The sequence below is a fragment of the Daucus carota genome, chromosome 5, assembly GCF_001625215.2.
Source record: "Daucus carota subsp. sativus chromosome 5, DH1 v3.0, whole genome shotgun sequence".
Classification (NCBI taxonomy): Eukaryota; Viridiplantae; Streptophyta; class Magnoliopsida; order Apiales; family Apiaceae; genus Daucus; species Daucus carota.
In genome coordinates, this window is record NC_030385.2 from 27,152,108 (window position 1) to 27,173,421 (window position 21,314).

A 21,314-nucleotide genomic window follows, 5' to 3' on the forward strand; every position below is an offset into this window, starting at 1 on the left:
AATATGGACAATGGCCTCATTCTCTTTGAGTTTTCATTGTCAAGTCAGTGTTACCACCGCCTTATTCGTCTTTATCGCAATCTTCTGGACAATAGCTTCATTCTCTTTGAAAACGTTTTCATTGTCAAGTCAGTGTTACCACCGTCTTATTCGTCTTTATCGCAATCTTCTGAAGAGCACTGAATGATTATTATTATTATTATTAAAAAATATATGACCAAGTTTTTTGGTACTTTAGTATCAATATTGAATCTTGTTTATTTTAATTCTCAAATATGATAGAAATTTTATATATTTGTTTCGTAAATTAAATTTTATGAGTTTTAGAAATTAAAACCAATAATTTCGTTGACATTATTATTCTATTGGTAGGACATTATTTCACTATAAAATCTATAATAGTATAATTATTATTACTGCTGAATAAAAAAAATTATATGATGATAACCAAATTAAAGTTATTTGATAAAATAAATTATTTGAGTTTTAAAATTTAAAATGAGTAGCTTTGTTGACCGTAATTTTGTTAGTGTGATAATCATTATATATTACAAATATTCTGATCATAAATGGAAGTATTCTCATAGTTATATGATAATAATAATAATTATTATTATTATTAAAAATTATATGATAATAATAAAATTTTGGCATTTTGATATTTAGTATTTTGATGATATTGATTCGGCTTATTGATAAAAATTATATATGGATATTATATTAATATCAATATGAACTTCTTATTTATTTGAAATCTGAAGTATGATAAAAGATTTACAGAGTTGTTCCGTATATTAAATTATTGAGTTTTAGAAATTAAAACAAATAATTTTGTTGGGAATATATTTTTATTAGTGAGATAATTGTTATAATACAAAATCATGACAAATATAGAAATTTTTTGATAATAGTAATAATTGTTAAATAAAAAATAATGTGATGATAGCCAAATTTTGATATAAATAATGTTTCATAAGTTAAATTGTTAGCGATTTAACTGCGCGATAAATGTTACATAACAAAATCCTAAACACTAATAATTATAAAATCTTAACCAGTATTGAAATTTTTAATAATAAAATCTGAATCAACATAGAAGTCTTTTCATAATTGTATAATAATAATTATAAAATCCTAACAATGTATAATAACAACTATAAAATCCTAACAATACGAAAAACTTTTCATAATTCTATAATAATTATTGTTATTATATAAAAAAATTATATGACATTATCCTAATCAATATTGAAGTGTTTAACAGGAGTAAAATTCTAATCAATACAAAGTCTTTCATTGTCCTAATGAATATCGAAATCTCTGATAATAAAATTTTATTCAATATAGATGTCTTTTGATAATAGTATAATAATGGTTATAAAATCCTAATCAATATGAAAGTTTAAATTAAAAAATAATGTGATGATACCCAAATTTTGATATGAATACTGTTTCATAAGTTAAATTGTTAGCGATTTAACTGTGTGATAAATGTTACATAACAAAATCCTAAACACTAATAATTATAAAATCTTAATCAATATTGAAATTTTTAATAATAAAATCTGAATCAACATAGAAGTCTTTTCATAATTGTATAATATTAATAATTGTTATAATAACAACTATAAAATTCTAACAATACGAAAAACTTTTCATAATTCTATAATAATTATTTTTATTAAATAAAAAAAATTAAATGACATTGTCCTAATCAATATTGAAGTCTTTAACAGGAGTAAAATTCTAATCAATACAGAAGTATTTCATTGTGCTAATGAATATTGAAGTCTTTAATAATAAAATTCTATTCGATATAGAAGTCTTTTGATAATAGTATAATAATGTTTATAAAATCCTAATCAATAGGAAAGTGACCAAATTTTGGTACTTTTGGTACCGATGTTCCACCGAAATGTGGTTTCGCTTATTAATAAAGGGTATTGATTGTTTTTTATGTAATTTAAAATTTTGCACATATCAACTTCAAAAGCTTGGGACTTAAATGTTGATTTTATTACCTAGTATATACTGCTTATATACATATGCACGTACACTGGTTATACATCTTTAATGTAAACTTCTGTGCTTTCCTCGAACTTAAACTAGCTTAAAACTAATACAAACTTATATATAGGGGTAAACGTCACCATATTTATCTTCCCAGATGAAGATGTCAAAGACTCAAAGGTAACAAGCCAGATAAGCAGCAGCTCTAATCTAAACATAGAGTTGCATATGTTCTAGTTAGAAGATAAAAAAGAAAACCTTCAAAGATTTATCAGGAGTGGAAAGTAGACCTCAACATCACCAGAACTCTTTCAAAGTGCTTTGCTAGAAGCACAATCTGAGAACACATGTCAAACATTTTTTACATTCATTCAAGACGGTGATCAAGATGGTGCACAGTGATTCGACCCTGCGAAGATCAATTTACCAGACTAAATGATATTCGGTGCATGCAACAGATATATCAGTCCAAACTTCTTGCTTAGAAAGATCATAGATGTGTAGACCTCCGCCCATAAGCTTAACATAATCTCAGTGCACCAACATTTAGTATCTTCCACTTCTGACTGAAGTTGGTGTTTGTCCAACATTTTTAAAAACAGTAATGTTAACAAAAATCTGATTATCTGCATGTATCCAATTTGACCCACTTATATGCAATTTTAAAAAATTGTCCATACAAATCATTTCAAACACTAGAGCACTAACCTCACCCCAGCTTAACAGAGGGGGGTGATTAGTCAAAATTGGGAGTATCCAAACTGGCACTATATGGAAACAAAGAGAGTAATACTTAACTATTTCTGTTTCTCAAATCCATATAAACATATAGCTGGCTCTGGTTTTAAGTGCCCCCATTTCATATTAAGCCACAGATATGCCTGCAGCATTGGCCAAAATTCCTCGAGCATCTGTTTCTGGATCAGCTAGCTCACTTGGGATCTGCCAAATCAAAGTATTCAGACAACATGAAAACCCGAGAAATAAAATTATAAATGTCTACTGCATACAAACCTGTCCACAACTATTGGTCTTAGTTGGAGAAGCTCCATTAGCTAGCAGCAACATAATAACATTTACATGCTCACCCCTCGCCGCATGATGAAGAGGCTGTTAAAAAATAAAAATTGCTAATTATCAAAAAAGAGAGCGAAGGTATAGCTTGTGAAGTGATTCAGTCCTTCTACTAATTAAAAGGATAGAGGAAGTTGGAAGAAGGGATATCACTCTTTGTGTGAGAAAGCAATCATAGCAAGAGCTGCGCCAGATTAGTTCTCTACCTAAAAAAATAATGAAATGGAACACAAGTGCAGCCTAATGTAAAATTACTCACAGTATCACCCTCTACATCAACTGACTCGAGCATTCTCTTCACAAAATCCACATCATTCGCTTTATTAAAAAGAAGTTGCACAATCTCTGTATATCCTGCAATTGGTAATTAGCAGAATTAATATTAAACATATAATGAAATGGCACGATATTGATGGAAGTAAAGAAAGAGTACCTCCTGCACAAGCATCATGCAAAGGTATTGCACCATCTTCATCTTTAGACTCCAGAGAAGCCCCTCTCTCCAACAGAATCTGCACAAAAAATCTTCAGGCATTAACTAACCAAATAAAAATAGCAGAGCTTGATAGCCATATTTGACATTGAGGATATAATGAATATAAGCTTTAATTGTCTACATAAAATCCAGTCTTCTGATCAATAATGACTAGTGACTACCGTGAAAATGATAGCATCTGAAATTCTGAATATTAAAAACTATAGCTAATAGCACTGAGCAAAAGGTAGAGCGTGAAAGTGACCTGGACACAAGGCAGATGGCCATAAAGGCAAGCAAGATGAAGAGCAGTGTCTCCATCTTCAAGTGGTTCATCAATGCTGCCAGGCAGATTATCTGTAGATATCCATGAAATTAAGGGAATATTCCGCAAGGTGTAGAAGCATTAGCCCCTCTTCACCAATAAATTCATGGTAGACTAAAAGGGGTGAAATATTTAAACAGATAAGACAAATGGAAGTTCTACATAGAACGAGCACTTTTCAAACCATGAAGAAGAAACACAAAAGTACAAATTATATAGTTCTTGTGTAAATTCTCTAAATTGCAAGCACATTACAAAATTTTGAACAAAATTACATTTTAAAGATGCAAATCTATTAAATACCTTTTGGTTGTTTTATAAATTTGTATAGTACAACTTGTTAAATTAGATATAACAATTCTCAAAACTACATTGTTTGAATCCAGAGAAATAAAGCCTAAACATGCCACACAAGCCTAAGAGCAACTCCAACAACTATTCAGCATCCTCCTCATAAATAATATTATTAAATCAGCTCTTAGTTTTTTAAGATACAAAATCATCTTAACACTCCAAAAACACTCCTCATTCGCTCTCTATGTCTTTATACATATATTATGTCAGTACTAATTTGGTCAGCAATTGCACATTACAGTAATTATTTAGTACCAGTTTGCAAGGATAGCAGCGTACAAAGGCCAGGGAAATGTGAGAAAGGCTGCTGGATATTAATATAAAATCAAAAGAGGAAGATAGATAGGCTCCTCACTACTGAGGAGAGATATGAAGCTCCTAAAAATGAGAGGATAACTTAGGAGTCTGTTGGAGGTGTGGTTTTCTTCCGTTTCTTCAAATTATAGGTTAAGAGGCTATATAGAGAGTGTGTTGGGGTTGCTCTAAGTTAGTTAAAACTGGGTACCAAATGTTCGACACTGCACATAACAAAAATTAACTATAAAGCAAAAACAAATATCATTTGTACAAGACTCCGCAAATCTAGCATATTTTTCTTTGTCTCTCATTTCACCTTCTTCTTCCTTCTCATCCTTCTCTGTTTTGCACACTAAATCCGTCCTTCCGAGGACCGTCCCCGTCATTCATGGTATTCACATATTATTCGAAAATTCAACACACAAAAAGTAACACAGGTACTGCATACAGCAGCTAAACAACACTCAATATAAAATTTCAGCTCCACAACTAAATTACGAGCTCGCCTCTCCACATTTTTCAGGTCTTCCCAAATAAAAATAACCATATATATCTTTCAATTTTCAAGTAGCAATACATAACACACCACAGTCCAATTATAATTTATAATAGCCTAACTCTTATAACAACAAATGATGAAAGGTGTGCGAAAGCACATGGGACTATGAGAGAGAGAGAGAGAGAGAGAGAGAGAGAGAGAGAGAGAGGGAACCGAGAGCTTGACGAAGGGCGGGAGCGTCGCCTTGCTCGGCGGCGGCGGCGAGTTGACGGAGATGAGGAGGAACATCGGAATCAGGTTGAGGGAAAACACCGTCTTCTTCGAAAAGAGCTATTTCATCGTCATCGTCTTCGTCGATCAGACCGTTGCGTCTTCCTGGTACCGCCATTTCTTGCTGCCCTCTTTACACAAAGTTGTGCACGACGCTGTTTGTTTTACAATATTGGGACGGTTTGGTGGATATGGGCCTGGGCTTACAATCAACCCATGTTATGTTTAATTATTTTATTATAAATTAAATTACTTCTCAAATTTTGAGATAAATCTAGATTTATGCAAATATTAATACATAATATTCAGATAAAATTATAACATTCAAATAAAATTACAGTGTCCGGTCCTTAAAATAAGCCATCGAACATCAAGGTTCTGCGATAGACCCTAAATTTTAAATAGATTTTTAGAAATTGGATCTAAATATATTTTTTTTTATGTTAATATTAATATTTATGTTAAAATATAATATATAAATATTAACATTTTTTGCATGTGAAGTTCTACTTATCTTCCTGATGGTTCTTTCTTGATCCCTAAAATTATATGCATGTTTATATCAGAAAAATTATTTTATTTTTTTTTGCTAAAGATTTAAAAAATAAAAATAAAAATAAATGGGCACCACGACACCGTAATCCATTAATTACTTGTAGTTACTCTGTAATCCATTAATTCTATTACCTGGATCTATATAAGATAAGATGGGCACCACGACACCGTTGACATTACAAATAATAAAAATAGATCAGCTGATATGGGTCATAGTTAATGAAATAATATCAACTGTATACAACTAGAAATCATGAAGTTGGATAATAAAAACAATTTGATAGTATTATCATGTAGAGTCAATGACCATGTATTAAAACAGGAGATGTTTAGAACAGAGATGAGTTGGGGGCGAAAATGAAAAAGACATGGAATGAGTTGCATGGTCTCAACTCTCAAGTAATGGCGTCCAACTATATCAGGGACAGTCGAATAGTACTTTGACGCACTTCAGCGTAGAGGTTTTTATTGAAATATAAGTATATATGTATAAGATCCATAAAAAAACTTATTTTAACACCTTAAGGTTTTAGATGGAATGATTCTCTACAGTTTTGATTATTTAGAGGGGTAGTCGAATGCATTCTCAAGCGGTGTGAGCTGACCAACACGAAAATCAGCGAGGGATGGAGAATATTCATGTTCCTGAGAGATCCGTCAGGAATTACGAAGCAAGTGAATATGAAAATCAAGAATGGATGGAGGATTTTAGAGTTCCCGAGAGATCAGTTAAGAGTTACAGAGTGGTGCAAGCAAGTGAGGATGAAAATCAGCAAGGGATCGAGCATATTCGCCAGGGCAGTAGATCAGTTTTTATGTACAATGGAGAGGCTGAAGCAGATGAATATGAAAATCAACAATGGATGGAGGATATTCAGGGATCCACTAGGAATTACAGGGGGGTGCAAGCAGATAAAGATGAAGACCAGCTAGGAATTGAGCATATTCGAGAGGCTGCAAGATCTATTGTGAATTACAGAGTGGTGCGAGCAGATCAAGATGAAGATCCGCGAGGATTTGAGAATATTCGAGACAGAAATCAGCAAGGGGTTGACCATATTCGAGATAGAATGCTATTCTTTCTTATGTATAATGAAGATGAGCAAGAGATCGAGCATGTTAAAAATACTTTGTCAATTTCGTTTGAATTGTTGGATTTGGTTAGAAATGAACATCTGTCAGTGGAAGAACAACCAACTCTGCGTCCTCAAGTTCTAACCATGATTAAATTTTTGCATGACAAGGGGCTTGACTCTGCTAAATGTGAAGTAAAGCGAGACCTAGAGAAATTGAATCAAAGCCATCACGAAAGTCCGACGACAGTAGAGTATGTGAAAAATTATCTGGAGTTGATGTTGAGAATGTTTGACTCGGAAACATTTCAAAGAAGAATTTGCAAGATAATGAGTGAAGCAGAAAGAGATCAAGTGCCTTGTAAACACTGTAAAGTGGTGCGAGCAAATGAAGGTGAAAATCGTCAGGGAATCGAGCATATTCGATCGAGCACAAGGTCCGTTGCTATGTACTATGGAGGGGTGCAAGCAGATGAAGATGAAGAAGACAATCAAGGAATTGAGCATATTCGCGAGGCTGCGAGATCCATTGTGAATTACGGAGTTGTGCAAGCAAATGAAGATGAAGAAGACCATCAAGGTATTGAGCATATTGGAGAGGCTGCGAGATCCGTTATAAATTACAGAGTTGGGCAAGCAAATGAAGATAAATATCAACAATGGATGGAGAATATTCTTAATCATGAGATCTCCATTGGGAATTACAGACTGGTCCGAGAAGGATTTTAGCATATTCGACAGACAGTGGTTCGAGTAAGTGAAGACGTAAATAAGCAATGGGTTGAGCATATTCGAGTTAGAATGCTATCCTTTCTTATGTATGATGGAGGGCCGCAAGCAAATGAAGATGAAAATCGGCAAGAGATCGAGCATGTTGAAAATACCTTGTTAATTTCGTTTGACTTGTTGAAATTGGTTGAATATGAAAACCTTCCGGTGGAAGAACAGCCAACTCTGCGTCCTGAAGTGCTAAGAGTAATTAAATTCTTACATGACAGAGGGCTCGAATATGCTCAATGTGAAGTGAAGCGAGACCTGGAGAAACTGAAAACAACCCATTCCACTATTACTAAGACAGTACAATATGTGAAAATGTATCTGGAGTTAATGCTGCAGATGTTTGAATCTGTAACATTTCAAAGAACTATTTGCAAGATGATGAGTAAAGCAGAAGGGGATCAGGCGCTTTGTAAACACTGTAAAGTGGTGCAAGCAAATGAAGGTGAAAACTAGTAGGGAATTGAGCATATTCAAGATCCTTTGTGTAATATGGATGGGGCCTGGGGGGCAGCTAAAGATGATCTGATATCCGGTGAACAGCATGGATGGTTGCCAGTAATGCAAAAACAAGGATCAAGCAAGCAAAAGGAATACCAACTTCGTTTGATGAATTATTAGAAATTGTAGAAAGTCGTTTTGAATTGTGTAAGAGCCTCAAGTGAGGATCAGATGCCTGAACGCTTTACAAGTAGTCGTCCTAACCCCTGTTCTTACAGCTAGTACAATAATGAACAAGCAAATCTAAAAGCTTTAGCTGTGTCTGCTAACGGCCGATGATGCCAGAATCTGTTTCTTGCCTTCTACATGATGTTAATAGTTGAAGCTAAATAAATTTTCTTCCAGTTGACTTGTTGGGGGTGATATTAATGAACAATCAGATTGATGAATGGTGAATATGTGCTCCACTCTTGTTCTTCCTAGGATGGATAGGAGTGAATGCTGTGCCAGTATTTGCGCTAGAGTGCAAAGAACTCTAGCAGGATTAGTAAAGGAACGGTACTATGGAACCAGACCATAGCCTAGAACACCGACAATAAATTATCTTACTAATTATTCTATAACGAATAACATTAGGTAAATTTGGAGTTCTTTTCATGTACTTGGGAGATGTCACGACCTGATTTCTTATAAATTTTAACTGTGATTAATTCGACATAGATATTTGGTCATCGTCAAATGTCTATCTCTATGCTCACATGTTCCAACACCTAGAAACAGTCTCTCGAGTCTTCATAAAAAAAAAAAAAAACAGTAAGCCTGTGAATGTTGAGAGGCCTACTAATTCGAGAGCCTCGTGCACTGAGTACAACATGTCAACATCTAGTAATAAGCCCATAGATACTCTGGATCCTTCACCATGTTCTCATCAATGGTTATTACTTGGAGAAAGTAGGAAAACTGCTGTATAAGCTATTTACTGAAACTACACTCGGGGTTTACTATTAGCCATCTCGCGAAAATTAGCTAATTCACTGGAAACTTTAGGGATCAAATTGAAGGAAATGAATGGAGGACCGAGGGTGACATTTTTGGATAAATTTATAAACTGACAAGATTCATCTAAGCATGAGCAGAGATACAAATTTTGTCTTTTAAGAAAAAATATACTCATTTGTTTCATTTGGCTATATTTTTAGTTAATGCATTATTCATTTGTTTCACAGTGATTCTGCATACACATATACATGTTGTATGCAATACGCTGAATCTTTTGTTAATCTAGTTTGGTTCTTGGGATTTATCAGTTTGTTTGTGCATCTTGTGTAGTTTTTTTTTAGGACTGCTGAATTTATTAAGAACTCCATTGAAACAGATAAGCCTTTTTCGAGCTTTAGTCACTAGTGTCACAGTTTTGTTTTCTACTCTGAGATCATTGTCTTTGACTCCATACTATATCACATATATCTGCAAGTCACAGGGACCATTCACTATTTCTTGATTCTCGATCAATTTCCCAGATATAAACTATTGCACGTCAAATAAAATAGAATTGTTTATATAGGGTCTCCAAGAAAATCTCCTTTTAATAAGAAAATTTTCCAGTGACGTTGAATATAGAGACAACAGAGAGGAAACAAATCACACTTTAATTGACAGAGCTTAAAGATGAGCTTTGATCCCTATAATAATGATTATGAACCAGCAACCTATTAGATTAGTTTGTTTGTTTTTGTTTTTTCCCTCTACATTGTTGATTATGAATTGTCAATTAATATGTAATGTTCTGGCCTAAAGCTAGCTTACTGAATCACACAGTATACAGCTTTGTATTCACTATCAGAACAAAGTTGAAGTACAATATGTAATGTTCTGGCCTAAAGCTAGCTTTGTATTCACTATCAGAACAAAGTTGAACAAAATTAGCTAATATACTGGAAACTTAAGTGATCAAATTGAAGGAAATGAGTGGAGGACCGAGAGTGACATTCTTGGATAAATTTATGCACTTACAAGATTCATCTAAGCTTGAGTAGAGATACAAATTTTGTCTTTCAGAAAAAATATACACATTTGTTTCATTTGGCTATATTTTTAGTTAATGCATTATTCATTTGTTTCATGGCGCTTCTGCATACACATATATGTGTTCTTAAGATGCAACACTCTGAATCTTTTGTTAATCTAGTTTGGTACCTGGGATTTGTATTATTAGTTTGTTTGTGCATCTTGTTTAGTTTTTTGTAGGACTGCTGAATATATTAAGAACTCCATGGAGATAGATAAGCATTTTTCGAGCTCTGGTCACTCTTGTCACAGTTCTGTTTTCTACTCTGAGATCATTGTCTTTGACTCCCTAGTGTATCACATATATGATATATCTGCAAGTCACAGGGACCATCTACTAATTCTAGAATCTCGACCAATTTCCCAGATATAAACTATTGCACGTCAAATAACATAGAATTTTTTATATAGGGTCTCCAAGAAAATCTCCTTTTAATAAGAAAATTTTCCAGTGACGCTGAATATAGAGACAAGAGAGAGGAAACAAATCACACTTTAATTGACAGAGCTTAAAGATGAGCTTTGATCCATATTATAATGACTATTAACCAGTAACCTATTAGATTCTTTTTGTTGTTTTTCCCTCTACATTGTTGATTATGAATTGTCAATTAATTTGTGATGTTCTGGCCTAAAGCTAGCTTACAAAATCACACAGTAAACAACTTTGTATTCACTATCAGAACAAAGTTGAAGTACAAGATAGCAGACTACATGTATTAAACGTCAATTATAATATTAAACATTGATCATTACACCTCTTAATTGTCTTTATTATGTAATAGGATATTGACGTTTGTGTGACAATCACTTGCCACCCAGAATGTCTTCAGAGACTAGCTTTTGTTTCTCTTAATAATATTATTTTGTTTGTATGCCATTGAAAGCTGTATACTCACATCAATATTCCTGGCCCTGTGATATGTCTGGCCGGCCTTGTTGAGTTTAGTGTTGTCTTCTCTAAGTAACCGCCTCGTATAAGTAGCTAGCTAATTGAATATATTTAGTCATTTAGAGGGAAACATAGTTAATTATTAAGTAGAGCTGGGAAGTAATGGCAGAAGAGGATACTGGTCGGAGAATAGAAGAGGGGTATGGTAATAGGCCATTAAGTATTGATGAAAAGCAATTAGAGGTAAAAGGCATTAGTAATCAGCATGCTACTACTGATTCTCATGTGGAAAGTATCAAGGAGGAAGGAGCGACACAAAGAGATGAACAGCCGTTGATCAAGTCCAGCCCCAAGCCTAAGAGGATTGCAACTTTGGATGTTTTTAGAGGTCTTACTGTTGTGGTATGTAATGCATGATGCAAGTTTTCTCTTAAAATAGATAAAGGTAAGATGAGCTGATCACTATAAGCATATTCGTATGTTCAACAGCTCATGATACTGGTGGATGATGCGGGGGGAGCATATGCACGTATAGATCACTCACCGTGGAATGGATGCACATTGGCGGACTTTGTCATGCCTTTCTTTCTCTTCATTGTTGGGGTTGCCATCGCCCTCGCCTTCAAGGTACATGCTTTGGTTCTTCTCCTTTACAAGCCTAACTATTCTTTTTCTTCCATTTCTTCAAAAAGAAGACGTATTAGCTGTATTTAATTGTTGGGCTTGTATCAGTGTAAACATAGTAATTTATTTCATACAATTATCAGAATACTGTTTATTGTTAATGGCAGAGAGTTCCCAAGTTGGGTAGTGCAATTAGAAGAATCATCTCGAGGACCTTAAAAATGCTATTTTGGGGGATTCTTTTGCAAGGTAAAGAAAGTGCACTTGCTATTCAACTTCTTTGAGGATAATATTCTGGTAAGTTTATCTGAGATACATGTAAATTCTGGCAGGAGGATACTCTCATGCACCAGATGATCTGGCTTATGGAGTTGACATGAAACTAATCCGATGGTGTGGCATCCTTCAGGTATAACTCACCATAAGCTGCCTAGTCTTGCATGCATTCATATTCATATACTCAAATTCACTCCATATATGATTCTATATTTCTCATGCTTCATTTTATTTTATGAATGGAAGAGAATAGCTTTGGTCTACATGATTGTGGCTCTAATAGAGGCTCTGACCACCAAGATTAGATCTTCTGTCCTGAGCCCAGGTTACTTCTCCATTTTTACAGCATACAGATGGCAATGGTAATTTAATAATTCATCTGAAATATGATACTGAAATTTTCCCAAATGTATTTTTGTCATAATGTTCTTTTGAACCATTAAAGTGTGTTTTCTTGCATTCTTACTTGCAATAACATGGCTTAAAAACAATTTGGCTAGGCTTGGAGGATTTGTTGCATTCCTCATCTACATGATCACGACGTATGCCCTGTACGTCCCAGACTGGAGTTTTGTGGCAGAACACCATCATAAATCAGAGAGATTCACGGTATGTCATAGATATTTTGTAGTAAACTAAGTGCCTTGACCTATACTGTGAAGCAAACTGATAAAAATAATGTACATGTTTAATTTAGGTTAAGTGTGGTATGAGAGGACACTTAGGACCTGGATGCAACGCTGTTGGTTATGTGGATCGTGCAGTCTGGGGAATCAATCATCTTTACTCAGGACCAGTCTGGAGTCGCTTGAAGGTAATAGTGTAATTAGTCATTACTGGAAAAAGCTGAAGCAGGTTCATGTGAGTATTTGTCATCAGATGAACTTTTCATTTCTCTCCAGGCCTGCACTTTAAATTCTCCGAGTTCTGGCCCTCTCCGTGAAGATGCACCAAGTTGGTGTCGTGCTCCATTCGAACCAGAAGGTTTGTTAAGGTAACAGAAGATTTTTGTTCTTGTTTAAATACGAAAAGATCAACTCATTCCCAAAATGGACACTGATGTGGTCTTTATCTTTTTACAGCACAATTTCAGCTATTCTTTCCGGGACCATTGGCATTCACTATGGACATGTCTTGATCCATTTCAAGGTTGGAAATGCTACAAACTGATTACCTGCAGTAGTGAATTTGAAATGCACAACTTGGTGTAATCATTTATTATGCAGGGACATGCTGAGAGGCTAAAACAATGGGTATCAATGGGGTTTGGCCTGCTTATCCTCGCGATTATTCTTCATTTTACAGATGGTGAGCATTTCCATCTGTCTGGTGTAACAACATCTCTTTATAAGTATCTTATACTGCCATTAAAATTCAACTTGGACTTATATATTGGTCCACAGCCATTCCTATCAACAAGCAACTGTACAGCTTTAGCTACGTCTGTTTCACGGCTGGGGCAGCTGGAATCGTATTTTCAGCATTTTACGTACTGGTATGTAATGTATCAGTAGGTTTTGAGATTAAGCTGAGATCTCCAGAACCGATCTAATTTCTTCTTCGTGTTTCATTCAAATGAGCAGATTGATATCTGGGGAATGCGGACTCCATTCCTATTCCTGGAATGGATAGGTTTAAATGCAATGCTAGTGTTTGTAATGGCAGCACAGGGCATATTTGCAGGATTTATCAATGGATGGTACTACAAGAACCCGGACAACAATCTAGTAAGTTCCGGTGTCTCTTACATATCTCAAAAAAGTATTAACAAAAGAACATCAACTAACAGCTTGAAATAACACTGTGATCAGGTTAACTGGATTCAAGAACATGTGTTTAATGATGTGTGGCACTCGGAAAGAGTAGGAACTTTGTTGTATGTACTGTTTGCCGAGATTACTTTCTGGGGAGTGGTTTCTGGCATCTTACATAAGTTGGGTATATACTGGAAACTATGAGGAGCAGATTTGTAGAAGTGAATAGGGACGACAGAGACAATACTTTCGACATTGATGCATGTAATTTACTTTGTAATTACGTTGTGTGTGCTACAGAATTTGTTTCAGTTTTCAGAAATGATTGAACATTAGCATCCATATGAAGGTTGTGATTCAAATGAGAACAAATTGTCCGTCAGAATAGTTGTTCTGCACTTTCAAAAAGTGCAGAACAATTGTCGTGTGTTTTCATCATAAAAACTGTTCGAACGTGACTCATTAAAATGATTATCTTGCACCAAAAATTAGATTCATTATAGACGTTTGTTTTCGATTCGGGACTGTATCACTGTGATTTCTTTGTGCAACTGAAAAAACAATTCCATACTCTTTGATCAAAATATCAATTCTTTTGCTCTTTGAAAATCCTGCAACATAAAATTTACTGTTCATTTCTGCAAATACCTTTGAACTCAGAAAATTTGAACTCCAAAGCACTTTAAACCATATTTAGCAATGTAAATGTGTCAAGGCCAAAAATCGCTTCAAAATAAACGAAATTGATATTTAAGCGTAAGGAATAAAATCCTCCGAATAACAGATCATTTCATTTTTTGGGTTTTATCCGGACAAATTTGAGGTTTCCAATCATGTCTCGTATTGCAACCAATTTTACTGTCCATTCTGCAAGCACACTAATAAAATTGAAAATTCGACCCCAAAGCACTTTTTATGGAAACCATGGTCAACTATAGTGCTCCGGCAAAATGATCATAAAAACACACAATATGATTTACCTATCATTTGTTCTTGGATGACAATAACAGAAAAGTAAAAATAATTAATACATACTATAAACAAAAAAAAGATAGATATTATGTAAAAAACAATCTGAACTCCAATTACACATTCCCATTCTCCATGGTTTTAGTCATACATGTTAGGCTATACTTGACCAAACTTCGAAAAATTATAATAAAATCTGACATCCGTCTATTACCATATTAAAATAATATAATCTATTAACATCTTGAAATAATAATGACATAACATTTTTAAAATATAACCAATAATAATGACATAACATTTTTAAAATATAACCAATACCATTGAAGCCCTATATCCTACAAATGTTACAGGTTCAATTTAACCCACAAATAGTAAGCAACCCTGCTAGAGATCCTCTAATCATATCTTACCGCCCTGCTTAGAGATCCTCTAATCATATCTTACCGCCGCGGGGCGGGGGGGGGGGGGGGGGGGGGGGGGGGGGGGGGCACTGCACCAAATATAAGTATTACCGAACAAAAATGTCAATTAGGCCCTTTATTCAGGACTTCCAAAAACGTATACAGGTCAAAGAGCTTAATTTATAATTGTTAATTCCATGCGAAAAAGAAGCTATAGACCAAAATAGATGTTAGTTCATCCAATTAGCAATTTAGGTATATGTATAAATATAGCAAACAAAAGTTATTTCATCCATAAGACTGCATATATTTTATTACCTGTGTTTAAGAATTTTTTAATATATAGATTACACACGAACATCATAATATCTTCACGAAAATATGACACTTTTGTCTCTTATGCGCATTCATCTCTGCAGGGAACCTCAGTGCAGCGACAGACAGGCCTACCAGAGGCTTCCCAGCCATTATACCCACGTTCCAAAACCATCACATTCTTTGTTCCCACGTCTTCATTTATTTCTGAAAGATAGTCGACAAACTTTCTAGCACATTTCGGACCACGAACCTATTAATAGAATGAAAACAAAACATGATTAAACTTATGTTTGATGCTTCTCTCGTTATATAAACATGACATGTACACAATACGGAAACAGATAAAAGTTGGACAATTGAAAAGAAACTAATAGGAGAATAATTACAGCGTGTAAAATTATATAATGCTGCTAAGGATTGTGCAAGCGACGGCACAATATAGATTTGTCAGTTTGATGTTACAACTCACTTGTTTTGTTGAAACAGTGAGACTGAATATTGCATAAGAATGAATTGTGGTTTTTGTTCAAAATGTTAGGAGTATACCACATCAGTTGTAGAAGGGGCAATATGCTTAACTCCATTAGCATCAAACTTTTGAATAATGCCCATAAACAAACCCGTGCGGACCTGCCCCGGGGCAGATAATATCATACTAATGTAGAGTTAAGAAGCAGACTGCAGACCTAATGAGCTTTAGGATATAACAATTTCCGCCTCCACAATGGGCCTAGGAGGCGGCAGGTGAGTTAACCCCAACACAATACTCCCTCCGTCCCACCAGGTTCTTTACGCTACTTTTTGACACGCATTTTGAGACTCCTATAAAGTATAGTTTCATATTGTTTTTTATTATAAAAAAAATCTTGAAAAAAAGTTTGACGTTTAAACTTTTATTCAAAGAAAAAATAAATTAAAAAAACGTTATTGAACTATACTTTATAAGAGTCTCAAAATGCATGCAAATAGTGCACGTAAGCATCCTTGTGGGACGGAGGGAGTATATGTTTTCTACAGTAGAAATGATCCGATGGATAATCACTTTCCAGACCATAATTTTTAGACTCAAAGTCTTTTACTAACCAAATGAAGTCTAATGTACCACTAAATAGTGCTCATCATGAATTTAACCTCAATGTCTTGCACGTCAAAACGATAATCATAATAACTTAACAACAGAGGAAGATAATATGTCTAGATATGTGCTTAATTGCCTACTTTTATAAATAGTAATTCTTTTACAAGATGAATATTGATACTGCCAATTAATTGATTTTTAGATTTTCTTAACATACTTGGGTACCGAAGTATGATAATTTGTTGCAAAACGCTTGTAATGCATATGGATGGAGGAGGAGGAGACTGCTTAGCTTATCCAAACAAAAAATGTTACTTAAAAGTTTTTTAGGCGAGTAGTGGTAATAGATTTATTTTCTTCACAAGTTGTTATCTGTTACAGTAATAATAATAGAGGATAAGTTACTAATTAGAAAAGACCGAAAATTTCTAAAAGTAACTTTGTTTGGGGGGGGGGGGGGGGGGGCTGCAGCATTAATTATAGTTGAATTATTAATTAATTATAGTAGAGTGGAATTACATGAACAGAAAATAAGACCCTTAAATAAGCACCTCCTTCCTGCTATATGAAATCCAACTACAGTTATAAGAAGTGCTGTACTGCTGTGGAATTCAGAATTAATTATATGCAGATATTATGCCAATATTTTTTAAAATCGACCAATTAGCCTTTTTGTTTTTCAAGTCAGACTTAGCAAAAACATTGGGATCGGGCTGTAAGAGAATTGGAAAATATTTTTACATTGATTATCTCTAGAAGGTACTTCACCATCTAGACCGGCCTAAAGATTTTGGAACACTACTTAATCTTAAAGCATCTAGTCTTGACTATTATTTATGTTTTACTTTATAAGATTATTTAAATAGGTCAATGAATCAAATAAACCCGAAAAAAACCAAAATTAATGGTGGTTTTATTTTCTGTAATGTTTTCTATATCCTCATATATGGAAACATGAGTGACCGAACATACGGTACATGTACATGGAAAATTTCTATGTTTTAAAAAAAATCATTATGGATAGAAGTAGCAAATAATAGTAGAGAAACCCAAAAAAAACGTAATTGATTAATGGTTAACCGCAACCGAAAGACCGTTTTAATTGGCGTGGTTACGGTTAATGAATGCAGCATTAATTATAGTTGAATTATTAATTAATTATAGTAGAGTGGAATTACATGAACAGAAAATAAGACCCTTAAATAAGCACCTCCTTCCTGCTATATGAAATCCAACTACAGTTATAAGAAGTGCTGTACTGCTGTGGAATTCAGAATTAATTATATGCAGATATTATGCCAATATTTTTTAAAATCGACCAATTAGCCTTTTTGTTTTTCAAGTCAGACTTAGCAAAAACATTGGGATCGGGCTGTAAGAGAATTGGAAAATATTTTTACATTGATTATCTCTAGAAGGTACTTTACCATCTAGACCGGCCTAAAGATTTTGGAACACTACTTAATCTTAAAGCATCTAGTCTTGACTATTATTTATGTTTTACTTTATAAGATTATTTAAATAGGTCAATGAATCAAATAAACCCGAAAAAACCGAAATTAATGGTGGTTTTATTTTCTGTAATGTTTTCTATATCCTCATATATGGAAACATGAGTGACCGAACATACGGTACATGTACATGGAAAATTTCTATGTTTTAAAAAAAATCATTATGGATAGAAGTAGCAAATAATAGTAGAGAAACCCAAAAAAAAACGTAATTGATTAATGGTTAACCGCAACCGAAAGACCGTTTTAATTGGCGTGGTTACGGTTAATGATAGTAGGGGGGGGCTGCAGCATTAATTATAGTTGAATTATTAATTAATTATAGTAGAGTGGAATTACATGAACAGAAAATAAGACCCTTAAATAAGCACCTCCTTCCTGCTATATGAAATCCAACTACAGTTATAAGAAGTGTTGTACTGCTGTGGAATTCAGAATTAATTATATGCAGATATTATGCCAATATTTTTTAAAATCGACCAATTAGCCTTTTTGTTTTTCAAGTCAGACTTAGCAAAAACATTGGGATCGGGCTGTAAGAGAATTGGAAAATATTTTTACATTGACTATCTCTAGAAGGTACTTCACCATCTAGACCGGCCTAAAGATTTTGGAACACTACTTAATCTTAAAGCATCTAGTCTTGACTATTATTTATGTTTTACTTTATAAGATTATTTAAATAGGTCAATGAATCTGAAAATAAACCCGAAAAAACCGAAATTAATGGTGGTTTTATTTTCTGTAATGTTTTCTATATCCTCATATATGGAAACATGAGTGACCGAACATACGGTACATGTACATGGAAAATTTCTATGTTTTAAAAAAAATCATTATGGATAGAAGTAGCAAATAATAGTAGAGAAACCCAAAAAAAACGTAATTGATTAATGGTTAACCGCAACCGAAAGACCGTTTTAATTGGCGTGGTTACGGTTAATGATAATTAACCGAACCGAACCGCATTCAACAGTTTGGTAATGGTTAATGTCCAGAACTGCACCATGCACAGCCCTAGTTGCAAGTCAAAATATTAGCCATCATTACATAGCTCTTTCTGGAAAAGTCAAACTTCAGGTCCATACTGTAGTACTGTACTAGAGAAAAAAAGGAGGAAGAGGAATCGATTCCGGACACTTGAATCAAAATTCCAACAACTGAATCATGGGGGCGGAAGAATCAATGAGCTATTAGCATATGAGAAGAAGTCCATATTCAGAAGTTTTAGTGGGGTGAATAAGTTTCCCCCTTTGTAAATCCCTACCTCTGCCAGTTATGAAAGTGTAAAAACATTTGAAATCCGTGATCTTCAATTTAAAATTCAGAGAAAAAAACAAGCTACTATATCTGTGACATTTCTGATTTCCGACAATATATATCTTAAGTCGCCACTAAAAAAGCACAATTTATATAGCAAAGCTCTAGAGGAATCTGATCGTGCAACTTATTATTTTAATCTTCTTTGCAACACTGACCTAATCCTAAACCTAACTATCAAGTAACCAAGTAAATTGCGAAATAAAGAATAGATATAAATCAATACCCATTACCCGATATTCGATATACAAAGATAATGAATTAAGACCTGGCTAAGGGCGCAATGAAAGACGATGGTGTCTTTGCCTTGGACCGCTTCGACGAGCTTAGGCAATTTCTCACGGAAAGTGTCGCTAGCAAAGTGTAGTGATCCAGCTATATGCCCGTCATAATTTCTCTCATCATCCCTAGTTTTACACACACATATATCATTCAATAAGTTCTGTTGTGTAATAATAATGTAAATTGGATTGACAAAAAGAGAAATATGTTCTTGTGTGTGTGATTGTATGTATATTATGGTACCTGACATCGATAACAGCAATGTTCGGACGAGGTTTGAGCCTGAGAAGCTGAGAGCTGCTGATGTAGGTTACACTGTTCGCAGCCATCTTCTTCTCTCTCTCTCTCGTTTCTTCTCCAACCTCCGCTCCTTTCGTATCACCAAATCGTCAGACTTGTTATGACACAGATTTTGACATGCTCAGGCCCAATGCGCAAAATAGGCCCCCTTCGCTCATTATGTTTCTGATATTTTTTCCAGGCTATCTATTCTGGCCCAAAAGTATTACACGACTCGGGTTAGAATTTGAAAAAGCCCATCTATTCATCCTCACTAAGTTCATGTTTAATTCCATTTCAATTCACTTTATAAATTAGCATATGGAAATTTCTTAAATAAATTAAGGTCTAGCTTGGTTTACTGGTCATAGTTCAATAAATAAATTACTGTCTTTCTAATGTGTGCACAAAGACACACAATAAGCACCCATTCTCATGAATAAGGTTTCTTTTGATCGGTGGAATTGATGTGAATGCAAGAGAGCCATTAACATTTATTATCTATCCATCAATCAAAATCTAGTATTTTCATGGGAGTTAGAGCATCTCTAGCGGTATTGGCTATAATCGTTGGCTAGAGGGGTGTATTGGATTGGGATTTTAAAGCATTTTTTTTGCATTCATGAAATCCGAGGGTATTCGATTGGGATTGTTTGAAATGCATTAAAATCTTGAGGTATTCAATTGGGATTTTGAATTATGCTACAAAATCTGGTGGTATTCAATTAGGATTTTAAATTATGCTTTAAATCTGGTGGTATTCAATTGGGATTGTTTAAAATCCATTAAAATCTGATGGTATTCAAATGCTGACGGATTTTTTTTCATTTCATAAAAAGGTGGATTTTGTGGCATTCTTCAGTGTATTTTAAGTTTTATGAAATCCCACCAAAATCAATGGGATTTTGAAGCATTGTGCTTAAATCCTATCAACTCTGCGACATTTCATCAAGAATTCGCACAAAATCAAAATCACATGCAATCCATTAAAATCCATAGACTAAAAACAATCCATTAAAATCCCAATCGAATATACCCCCGTAAATGGGACCTGCAAGACATTATATAAATTTTGCTGAACTTGTAAGACATTTTGCTTCAATGGTATTGGCTATATTGGTTGGCTATAATTTAAAAATAGTATGTTATTGATATTTTAGATTATTAAAATTGAATATATCAGTTCAATATGGTATAAATGATGTGCAATCTTCCTACAGATTTCTTACAAACCTGTAGAGGTTCGACAAATTTAGTCATCCATAAGAGGTTGGCTAAAATTATAGACAACAGATTCATATGGTTGGAGTATGAGTTTTTCGAGCTGTTCGGCTAAAATTTTTTATTTATAATATGCCAACTCACCTTTTAGCTAAGGGTTTTCAATGGT

General features: G+C 34.1%; 3 protein-coding genes across 3 annotated transcripts; 1 reads left to right on the forward strand and 2 right to left on the reverse strand.

Annotated features, from left to right (window-relative positions):
- Positions 1–2,617: 2,617 nt before the first annotated feature.
- On the reverse strand, positions 2,618–5,483 carry LOC108220221 (uncharacterized). Its single transcript, XM_017393927.2, has 6 exons — positions 5,248–5,483; positions 3,825–3,916; positions 3,518–3,596; positions 3,344–3,438; positions 3,025–3,120; positions 2,618–2,952 (listed from the first exon to the last, which is right to left on the reverse strand). The coding sequence occupies exons 1-6, from the start codon at positions 5,420–5,422 to the stop codon at positions 2,875–2,877; spliced, it is 615 nt and encodes a 204-aa protein (XP_017249416.1). The 5' UTR covers positions 5,423–5,483; the 3' UTR covers positions 2,618–2,874.
- Positions 5,484–11,157: 5,674 nt separating this feature from the next.
- On the forward strand, positions 11,158–14,085 carry LOC108222468 (uncharacterized). Its single transcript, XM_017396389.2, has 13 exons — positions 11,158–11,511; positions 11,599–11,736; positions 11,901–11,982; positions 12,066–12,142; positions 12,256–12,371; positions 12,510–12,618; positions 12,707–12,823; positions 12,912–13,003; positions 13,092–13,158; positions 13,236–13,317; positions 13,413–13,504; positions 13,593–13,736; positions 13,821–14,085. Exons 1-13 carry the CDS (start codon positions 11,272–11,274, stop codon positions 13,965–13,967), a joined length of 1,503 nt encoding a protein of 500 aa, XP_017251878.1. The 5' UTR covers positions 11,158–11,271; the 3' UTR covers positions 13,968–14,085.
- Positions 14,086–15,379: 1,294 nt separating this feature from the next.
- On the reverse strand, positions 15,380–20,072 carry LOC108220535 (dual specificity phosphatase Cdc25). The gene is made up of 3 exons (XM_017394333.2): positions 19,889–20,072; positions 19,632–19,770; positions 15,380–15,704 (listed from the first exon to the last, which is right to left on the reverse strand). The coding sequence occupies exons 1-3, from the start codon at positions 19,972–19,974 to the stop codon at positions 15,534–15,536; spliced, it is 396 nt and encodes a 131-aa protein (XP_017249822.1). The 5' UTR covers positions 19,975–20,072; the 3' UTR covers positions 15,380–15,533.
- Between the last annotated feature and the right edge of the window lie 1,242 nt (positions 20,073–21,314).